The sequence below is a fragment of the Hoplias malabaricus genome, chromosome 15, assembly GCF_029633855.1.
Source record: "Hoplias malabaricus isolate fHopMal1 chromosome 15, fHopMal1.hap1, whole genome shotgun sequence".
NCBI lineage: Eukaryota > Metazoa > Chordata > Actinopteri > Characiformes > Erythrinidae > Hoplias > Hoplias malabaricus.
Window position 1 is genome coordinate 18124476 of NC_089814.1, and position 10557 is coordinate 18135032.

The following is a 10557-nucleotide window of genomic DNA, read 5'->3' on the forward strand; positions in this document are numbered from 1 at the left end:
AAAGGTACAAACTCTTTATATTGCGTACAGGCCTTACGAAAAAAAAGGCATCATATAACAACTCTTGATGTGTCACTGGACTCATTCACACATATAATTATAATTAAAAAATTATAATTATAATTTTATATTAATATTGATGGTCATCAGCCATCAAACTGTTCCAGTGGAATGCCTGTACAGTCCGGTCAGCTTTAATTTGCTGTCATATTTCTGTTGTCTCGTTTTCTCGTCTGTTAAAGACACAATGAGGGTCAGATTTAGCTCTTACCAACTCTTAAAGTATATGCTATTCATAGCAGTGTGGTCTTTTACCCCGTTCACCGCACAGTGTACCTTCAAATACGGGGGAATGTAGCTCAAATGGTAAACCTCTCCCGTGTGAGGTATCAGCACGCCCGCATCCCCTAAGAAGAGTTTTTCACATTTTAGTCATGGAAAGGGATCAAACTTAAGAGAGATAGTATGGTTTTCTGATTGTATGTTGTACAGAATGATATATTCTATATGGAATGGCTATACTTATATTGGCTTTTTGTTGGGTGCTAGCTGTACGGGGGATTAGCTCAAATGGTAGAGCGCTCGCTTAGCATGCGAGAGGTAGCGGGATCGATGCCCGCATCCTCCAGACTTTTCGGCCTCATTTTTAATGTGCAGAGCGCTGATTTACAAACTCAATATTAATGTGCGATATTTCAAACTCTAAGAACATGTAACAAATCCTAAATAATTAATAAGTACGCGCCCGTTAATTCCGTTTTCATGGTCTGTTACACCACCCACAGCCTAGGTGGGGGATTAGCTCAAATGGTAGAGCGCTCGCTTAGCATGCGAGAGGTAGCGGGATCGATGCCCGCATCCTCCAAAAACGGAATTTTATAGTATACTCTTTTGTGATAATTCATGAAATATACAAATTGGTGCCTTTTACATTACTTTATGTGGCAGAAACAGGCTTCCATAGTAAAATGGAGCAGGGGTAGAAAGGACGGGAGGTTACTATTCTAAAGAGAGATCTGAGTTGAGTAGAGGGCATCAGTATTGAGGAGTCTGTAGATTTATTTGGGTCGTATGTGTTTTGGGACGAGGCCGGTGGTCTTCCAGTGTGGAGGACGGTCACTAGGGGGCAGCACACAAGTGAGCTTGGAGTGAACTGAAAGAGGAGGAAGTGCTCTTTACGCAGAAGGGACTAACTTCGCCGAAAAAGCACTGAGAGACAGACGGTATTTTTTTAGAGTGTTAATTTGTGTATTAACTGATAATATACTGTTTGTAGAAACGAGAACGGTCTTGCTATTTTATCCGTTTTTAAAACAATGCTACGGTTGTTAGCTAAATTACTACCTGAAGAGTTTTGTTTTGTGAAGGCCTGTGTGCTGGTTTTAGAGAGCGCCATTTGTCTTTGTTCTTCCTTGCTCAATTTACGTTAGCCGCAGTTGCTCACTCATTACTTTAGTTCCAACGTGTGTTTTTAATAGTTCAACCTCATCGTTAAAGTAATTAGTGACAGTTTCAAATCAGAATGGTATTATTTCTTTAGCTTGGCTGCGACAAACGGCATTGATTAATGCTCGTGTTAATCAGCTAACGAGGTAAAGTTACAGACACGGTAGGCGACCCCAGCGCTGCTCACTCTCTTGTGTTCATGTGTTTTACAGTTTTGCTAAAATATGGCTGAAGATGAAGGGTTTGTCGTGAGGGTCCGGGGTTTGCCGTGGTCGTGCGCTGTGGATGAAGTGAGCAGATTCTTTTCAGGTAAGAATCTTTGTATCGGCTCCGCATGTTGTGCGTGAATCCATGTTCTGGGGGATTTATCCCTGAAAGTTTAAAATGTGTTTTTCTTTCTTTCTTAATATTTGCTTCGAGAATAATTTTTGGGGACGTTTAAAAGTTTTGGGAACTACAGAAAAGGAATCATATATCGTTTATTTACATTTTTATATTGCATTTAAGACCTGAACTATGCACATTTCAACTAAACACTTTAAATATTCCACATACTTTGTTACTTTTGTTACCAAAAGGCTAAATGTTGAGGAAATGGTGAACTTAAAAGGGGTGTTTAAAAAACAAATGGTTTGTCTTAGTAAGTACACACACACGGAATATAAGGAAAGAATAATGCAAACTTAAAAATAAACAACAGAGTAATAAAACCAGTTGAAAGTGTGAAATTGAATTTAAATGTTACTACTATTTGTGTTTTCAGATTGCAAAATTGCTAATAATGGTACAAACATCCACTTTACCTACACACGAGAGGGCAGACCAAGTGGAGAGGCTTTTGTGGAATTCGAGACAGAGGATGACTTAAAGAAAGCCCTTAAAAAGGACAGGGAAACAATGGGACATAGATATGTGGAAGGTATGGAAAAGATTAGTGTTGTGACATTGTTGCTATATACCTCTTCCTGTAAATCAAATGCATGTGCGTGTTTATTAATCATTCTTACATTTCAGAATTTTTCAAATCCTGTAATCTAGAGCAACTTAAGAGTTATCCCAGAATTATCCAGATGTTACCCGGAGTATGTGTAAGCACAAATGTCCAAATCATTTGTATTGCTGATTACTTGGATGTATCCCACCAGCTCCCTAGTACAAAATATGAGTAATGTCTAATGGTGCTTTTCCACCGCAAGAGTCTGTCTCGACTTGGCATGGCTCGGCTTCCTTAAAACTTGTCACTTTTCCACTAGCATGGTTCCCCAGTGAAAAGGAGCCAGTGAAGTCGCAAAACCCTGTCTATAAAATGAATCACAGGGTTTGAAAACCACAAGATCGAGGTAGTGTTACAAGCTGCCATTGTGAGTCAGATAAAACTAAGTGTGAAAGCTGCCGTAGCTTTAGAGATTTTACAAGTGGGGAGTTTGTGCTGGAATTGAATGAGCTCTGCATTTCTTGGTGATTGACATGTCTCTTTGGCCATGTGGGTTTACATGTCATGATTTACTACCTACTCTGCACGGTTGGACTAAAAAAGTACCTGGTTCCAGGGACCAGGTACCAGATTTGGCCAGTGGAAAAGCAAGAGCCGAGCCAAATCGAAGGGTCGTGTAGGTTCCATGCAGTGGAAAAGCTCCATAAGTGAGTTCATATGTGAGTAGAGCTGGTAATGTTCTGGAGAATTCAGTGTGAATTCACTGCTGTCTGGGAAACAGAAATACAGTAGAATAATTCAAGACAATAAATCCTTTGCAAGAGTAGTTGTCATTTAAGTAACATAGAAAGCGTAAAATAAAGCCTTTGCAAGAGTAGTTGTCCTTTAAATAATGTTTTCTGTCTGCATTTAAAAACTAGAACAGACTCTGCAGTCCACACCACGGTTGGTAGTTTATTTCACCATTTAGGAGCCAAAACTATGGAAAGTGTTAATGCACCATAAAGACAAGCTGTACATGGTGAGTTTGAGGCATGGATCTGTTTTTGACTGTTGCCATTGTGTAGGTGGGCTGATCGGTTCTTGGCTTTGTATGCGTGCCTTTGGGATTTAAATAAGATGCAACTCTCAACTGGAAGTCAGTGAAGGGAACAAGCATTGGAGAACATGAGTGAATCGAGTGGGTATGGATCCATGTTATCTGGTGGGACTACTCTTCCAGACCACCTGAAACCGTGTGTAAGGAAATGCATCCAATGGACATGTGGTTGGATTGCTGGATGTCATGAGTTGAAGGATGTTTGTGGAGAGGGAGAAAAACAAGCCAGAACGTACAGATAAAAGTAGAAGCAGCTGCATCCAGGGAGAGAGACGATAATCAGAATGAGGAATGGTAAAGAAGACAACATAAGTGCCAAACCCCTGGGATATATCAAACAGATATTCAGAGAACCTTAAATGAGAATTTTGAATTAGAAAGTTGCTGTTATATTAAATCAGGGAAACATGAAATAAAATGGATATAAAATTGGCAGTTAGCCATGTTTGAAGAGTTCAGTCTCCTAGTAGGCAGACTACTACAGAAAGGACACCTTTCTGGCACGAGGCTAATAATTACAGATTTTTTTCTTTCAGTATTTAAATCCAACAATGTGGAGATGGACTGGGTTCTTAAGCACACAGGACCAAACTGCCCAGAGACAGAGGGAGATGGACTTGTTCGACTGCGAGGCCTGCCTTTTGGATGTAGCAAGGAGGAAATTGTACAGTTTTTTTCAGGTATGTCCAACCTGTAATAGCAGATTTGTAACATTGATACTGATAAAATCTGTTACTGAAGCAGAAATGTGTATTGTGACAAATTGTGACCAAAAAATTGTATCTGCATAATTCAGTTGTTGAGATTTAATACAAAATAGTAAGTGACAGAGAAAATTTGCCTACTCTGAAGCATTTTTTTAAATCATTGATATTCAAACATTGTGTGCGATAATGTCTATCACAAACACATAAATATTTTATTAATTCACTAATATAACCATACCATGTGTTACAAGTTTCTGTATGTTGATTTGGAAATGGGGGTGTCAAACTATTTAAAAAAACGTGTAAAGTTTCTAAATTAAATAAATTAATTTTTTAAATCGCATTAGGTTTAAGTGTGGAGAAAATGGATATTTCAATTTCAGTAACATTTTCAACTTGTCTCCTGTTTGTTGTAGCGATTGTAGACATTGAGCAGTTCCTGTATAGAGTAAAACAGACAGGCACTTTAAGAAAACAGCTTCCTGTGGTTTCCTTTAGATTTACTGTTGAGGTTGTGGGGACCTTTTCTAACAGGGACCAACAAAGCACAGCTCAGACAAAATGTTGAATAGGCAAAACATGAAGCACATTGTATAGACGCCAAATAGTCATCTGGACAAATTGACAGTACTTAAGCTAGCTCCTATATTAGCCAGAGTAACCATATACAGCCAGGTCTCATGGCTATCAATGTTCTCTTTATACATGTTAGAACCATGCAAAAGCATGGTGGTTTCAATACTTGCAAAAATAAATAAATCCAGTGGTATCCAATGTGTAACAATACGAACACTCTTCATTCAGAAAGCAGACTGATACATGTGCACCTCATTATTTTGTCCATTCTCAGGGACAAACCACAAACACAGGTTAATGGCATTTTAACAAATAGTGCTATTACAACTATAACTGTGTAACACACTAATAACACATTAACTTTGACACCCCTAGTTGAAAGTAGGGGAATATTAGGGAAATATGGGGGCCTTAAGGGGGGGAAATGGTACGTTTGCCATATAGTACTCAACAGGCCTCTGTGCTGTAGATGTATTTGTTATAAACACATTTTAGACTAAAAACCTTGTAACTATCATTAAACAGGCACCAGGGAATGTTTGCAATTAATTAAATATCTTTCAATGACATAGCTAGCATTAGTGAGAGCATCTTAATGGTTGAATTATGCAAATGTTGAGAATTTGGTAGAAGTGCCCTATTACCTGATTTATTGATCTTTTTATGTGGACAGAATGACACCACTATTTTGGACTGGATAATATTCCCTATTCTCTGACCAAGTGTGTGACTTGTGTTTTGTTTTGTTTTATTTAAAAAGTGAAAAGAATGACTGGGCATGTGATTTAATGTCCCCTGCTGGGGTTATCTGTCCTTGGGTTGAAGGGTTGGAAATCGTGCCAAATGGGATAACATTGCCGGTGGACTACATGTGGAGGAGTACGGGGGAGGCCTTCGTGCAGTTTGCTTCACAGGATATAGCTGAAAAGGCTCTAAAGAAACACAAGGAAAGAATAGGGCACAGGTGGGGATGGTTGGCGGGTTCAGCTGCTTTTCTTGTGGAATTCACTTTCATTAAACTCAACTTTGCTAAACACAAATTAAGCCTAGTCCTAGACTAAATTGCCTTTTTGTGGAGGATCCCCACAGCCTGTTCGATTTAGTCTAAGTCTTTGCTTAATTTGTGGCTGGAAAACTGGCTTATAATTTGTTAGCAATGTGTGATTAATCTGCACACGTCCTGCAGAAGACCTTTCCAGTGTTCATGGGTTGAATAATCATTCTTTTCCATTCTTTAACTACTCTGGGTTCATATTTAGTGTTCAGATAAAACCTTCTCATATTCAGAGACCTTTGTCATTGTGAGCACTGCTGCACTTGCAATAAATGTTTATTTCTTAATTGATTATGAACTGCATTAATTGAATCAGTTATGGTTTTTATTTACCTACTCAGCCAAAAACTCGTAATGCTACCTATTTATGTGATGAACTTTCAGTAGACAGTGACAACACAGTAATGCCTGGTCAAGTGCTGATATCCATAAACTGCTGTGCTGTTCTGGTAACTGAGACTGTAAGGGCTGTGTTATACAAGTTCTTAAAATACACCTGTTTGTTTGTTTTTTGTTTTGTTTTTCTTTTTGGACACTGAGAAGCTTTAGGTTCTCTTTGACCAGCAAAATTCAACAAGTGCAGAAAAGGGTACAGAATGGGACGTAGTGTGGTTTGAGCCATGTAATGATCCTTTCCTCTCAACTGGCAGTGCAAATGTGGTATTTGGAGGCTTAATAAAATTAAAATCCTGGACTTGTCATCCACCAAGCCACATGGAAAAAGATATCTGCACAAAAGATTAAAATTTGTAGAATTACGTTAAACCTTTAGTGTTATTTAGCATTAATGAAGGTTTTATTAAGCCGTTGCATTGGAACCTGAAGCTCCACCCTAAATTAACTTTGTGTCTATGTAGGTACATTGAGATCTTCAAGAGCAGCCGTGCTGAAGTCCGGACACACTATGAGCCTGCCCGTAAAGGCATGGGAATGCAGAGACCCGGCCCATATGACAGACCTAGCGGAGGAGGCCGTGGCTATAATGGCATGAGCCGTGGGGGATCCTTCGACAGGTCACGGCGTGGAGGCTATGGTGGAGGTGAGATGACCTGAGTGGATTGCTTTTGTTTAATGTTTAATCATTTTTGTCCAGATGGTCATTGTTTTGAACTAACTAATTTTGCCTGATTATATGAACACCCTGGTTAACCAAAAGATCCAGAAACACACTCATGGACGTGACACAAATATGTTCACAGCATTATGTTTAAAACATGACTGTTAGAGGGCCAATTTCTAGTAGCCTTTTGTGACAGTACTGCAGGGGTCAATATTTGAATATTGAATATGAAGAAATATATTGCACAGCCTACTTTGTACTAATACATTTTGTTTGCCAAATTTATAATTATTTCTTGCATATTAAATACAGGAATATCAGATGGCCCTTACCGTGATGGTGGTTCTAACTTTCAGAGCACAACAGGCCACTGTGTCCATATGAGAGGCCTTCCCTACCGTGCAACAGAGAATGATATCTACAGCGTAAGCGTGTTACCTTCCCTCACAGAAGCATGTGCAGTTTATATTGGGAGTTTTTTTTCTTTATAATTTGTACATAAATTCATAATATAATCTGTTTTACATTACTTTTTTTTGCTTTGTGCAGTTCTTCTCACCCCTGAACCCAGTGCGGGTGCACATTGAGGTGGGTCCAGATGGGCGGGTGACTGGAGAGGCTGATGTGGAGTTTGCAACACACGAGGATGCTGTGGCTGCCATGTCTAAGGACAAGGCTAATATGCGTGAGTATTGCTGGATTAGAAATGTTTTTTCTAATCTAATCATTCTTTATTTGTTTAATTTTTTAATGTATATATTTATTTCCTCTAATTGCTTTCCTTTTGTATTTACAGAGCATCGTTATGTAGAGCTGTTCTTAAACTCGACAGCAGGGGGCAGTAATGGGGGCTATGGCGGCCACATGGTTGGAGGAATGGGTGAGTTTGTGGTGTGGGGAACCTGGCTCTAACAGATTAATACCATTTGTCATTTGTTTGCTGCAGAATGACATAATCAAATTAATATACATCATCCATCTAAAATATCTGGCATCAACTGAGACCCTCTGAAATAAATAATATAATTTTATACAGAAACCTGTTGGTATTCATAGCTAGTAAGACATATGGTGCTTTGAATATGCCTCACTGGTATGTATATATAATGTATTTATCAATCATTTGGCTGCAGGTAACCAGTCTTCCTATGGGCATGGTGGTCAGCAGATGGGAGGTGGCTACACTGGAGGGTATAATAACCAGTCCAGCATGGGGGGATACAATGATTACAGTAAGTATATTCTCTGAGTCATATCTCCACTTCTTTGATCTATGAACCTAACCCTGTTATGAGTACACCATATATCTGTAGGCAGTGATTACACTTAGTCCTGGGTGATCAAACAATCTCTTTGTTTTGTGATTTTATATATATATTTATGTAATAAAATTTTTTGCTTGATAAGTATAAGCTTTGAGCAATAGAGTTCAATAAATGTTTGATTCTTTTCTCTGTTTACACTGCCAACGGAAGCAGCTTGATCATGCAGCACATTATCAGGTGCATATACTATTGCTATTGTGGTAAATGAACGTATGAGTGTGAGATTGTAAATAGAATGTATACAGTATGTTTAATTCCGTTGCTTACGTGTGAGACTTAATGTATGAATTGAATATATTAAAGTCTTCTCTGGAGTGCTGCGTGATCAGGTATGGTTACTCTAATGTCAGGTATTGAAACTTAGACAAGTATAAGTTCCTCAAATGAGGTAGGTTTTTCTTTGTGAAACGTTTTTACCTGTTTGCAAGAGCAGATTTCGTTGTGCAAGGTGTTTTTGTCACACAAGTTGTTTTTCAAGCTGCTTCTGTTGGCAATGCTGCTGCTTGTATTCAACACCAACTCATATGCTCTGCTCTTTTTGCTCAGGTAATCAGAACAGCAGTTACTATGGCGGCAGTCGTGGCTCTATGGGCATGAATGGCAGTATGAACATGGGAGCAGGGTGGGGTATGTGAAGACAGCTGTGGTGTCACTGAGGCTGAAGAGATTCCACATATGTCATTAAGGCTACACTTTATGTGGGGAGCCATTGAGTTTGTTCCATGTTAAGAGTGAGGAAAGCACCAGACCATTTCCCGTCCCTCAATTCTGAGTGTTCACACTGCAATCGGTGTCGTTTTGTTTTTCGTAAAGGCTTGGGGTACAATGAGGTACCATCAGAATATGTTAAAAATTCCATGCCTTATTGATTCTCCTCTGAACTCTAGCCTCATGAACAAAGTATACACTTGTACATATCATTGGTGTCCAGTAGAGGGACTGTAGAATACCTTCAAGTTCTTTTAAAGTTTGCTTTAATTATGTTTTTTTTTTTTTTTATAATGTGTAGGATTTTTTTTTAAGTAAACTGGAAAAAAAATACTTTGGCAAATTTGATACATAATGAGATTTTAATCTTTCAATACTTTGAATTGTTAAAGGCCTGTCATCCAGTCATGTGGTCTATCTTTGATTTCTCTATCACATGGTAAATAAACTTATTTGTGGTTACATTGAGTGCCATCTTTTGTACAACCTCCTATATCAGTCAGATCCAGCGTTGTTTGGGCCAACATTTGAAATCTCACTTTGACATCATCCAAATACTGTATAAATATTAATTTATCACTTCAATTATATATTATTTTAGGTCTCACTTTTCATTTAATCAGAGGTTTTGTATGAATTTCTTGTTTAATTATTTTAATCAAAAAACCATTTAATAAAATTCTGAAGATGTTTCCTCATCATTTGCTAGCTCTCAGTTCTGGTTGTGTGCTCCAAACCGTTTTTATGAGTTTATGAAGAACTGGTTTCATTATTGGACAACAAAGGGAACTCCAAATTTTGAAAATTGTTCTAACCCTACTCCAAAGATGTTTAATATTTTCCTATTTTTTTGGATTACTTAAGATGGGAATGTCTCCAAATTTGGGGACGGATAACTGCATGAAAATAAACATTAACGTAAAGTGCTACAAAATAAATGACTAGAATTACAAATTAGTTAATGTGGTAATATGAACTATGAATAAAAACTTATAATCAGACTTCAGCCATGTACAGTCATGTTATTTCCTTAAACACACAATTCTACCTTATAAGACAGCCTCTGAACGTAAACACACCAGAGAGAACTGCAGTTCCCCACAATCGTATAGAAGTTACCTTTTATGTGTTTTTACACAGTTTGCCTCCTCTATGGTGCAGTAACACAGTCTGCTCCTAGAAATGCTTCTGATTAGCTGTTGGGAGATTGTGAGGGATCTATTTTATTCAGCAGTGCGAACATAAGTGAGAATGTACAGAATGTAAGCATATTTAAAAGACTGCGTTCACTAATGTGACAGGACTATAAACTTGGAAATATATATGCACAAGGTGGCGCTGAATAGCAACACGTTTATATTAAACGTACATATAAATTATGGGTATACGTGTTTAATTGTGCTAATAGGAAAAGGGTACGGTGTCCACGCAGGAAAAAAGGCAGTAAAAATTCTTCCAAAAGAGCTCTACATTATTAGGCTATAGAATTTGACATGTGGTATTTAATAAGAAAATGAACCTCCTAATGTGCTTTAGTTGTCTGAATGATTGACGAGGCGTGGCCGTGATTCACAGAGGACGTTTACACTTGTATATAACAGGCAGAGGCAGTGCACAGAGGACTATTTCACGGTCGTTCTGTGTCAGA

General features: G+C 38.3%; 1 protein-coding gene and 2 non-coding genes across 3 annotated transcripts; all 3 read left to right on the forward strand.

Annotated features, from left to right (window-relative positions):
- Positions 1-555: 555 nt before the first annotated feature.
- trnaa-agc (transfer RNA alanine (anticodon AGC)) lies at positions 556-628 on the forward strand. Its single transcript has one exon. It is a non-coding gene; the product is annotated as a tRNA-Ala (tRNA).
- A 164-nt stretch (positions 629-792) lies between these two features.
- On the forward strand, positions 793-865 carry trnaa-agc (transfer RNA alanine (anticodon AGC)). Its single transcript has one exon. It is a non-coding gene; the product is annotated as a tRNA-Ala (tRNA).
- Positions 866-1078: 213 nt separating this feature from the next.
- hnrnph1l (heterogeneous nuclear ribonucleoprotein H1, like) lies at positions 1079-9656 on the forward strand. The gene is made up of 11 exons (XM_066646486.1): positions 1079-1223; positions 1659-1755; positions 2210-2365; positions 4016-4159; positions 5588-5726; positions 6674-6855; positions 7189-7301; positions 7426-7561; positions 7673-7756; positions 8010-8108; positions 8748-9656. Exons 2-11 carry the CDS (start codon positions 1671-1673, stop codon positions 8834-8836), a joined length of 1227 nt encoding a protein of 408 aa, XP_066502583.1. The 5' UTR covers positions 1079-1223; positions 1659-1670; the 3' UTR covers positions 8837-9656.
- Positions 9657-10557: the final 901 nt, after the last annotated feature.

What these genes read in the sequence shown, in the direction of transcription:
- hnrnph1l (XM_066646486.1), top strand. Translation starts at nt 1,671, where the DNA reads ATGGCTGAAGATGAAGGGTTTGTCGTGAGGGTCCGGGGTTTGCCGTGG. An exon ending in AATTGTACAGTTTTTTTCAG is followed by an intron (nt 4,160 to 5,587) that starts GTATGTCCAACC and finishes CTTGGGTTGAAG; the next exon opens with GGTTGGAAATCGTGCCAAAT. An exon ending in GCGTGGAGGCTATGGTGGAG is followed by an intron (nt 6,856 to 7,188) that starts GTGAGATGACCT and finishes TATTAAATACAG; the next exon opens with GAATATCAGATGGCCCTTAC.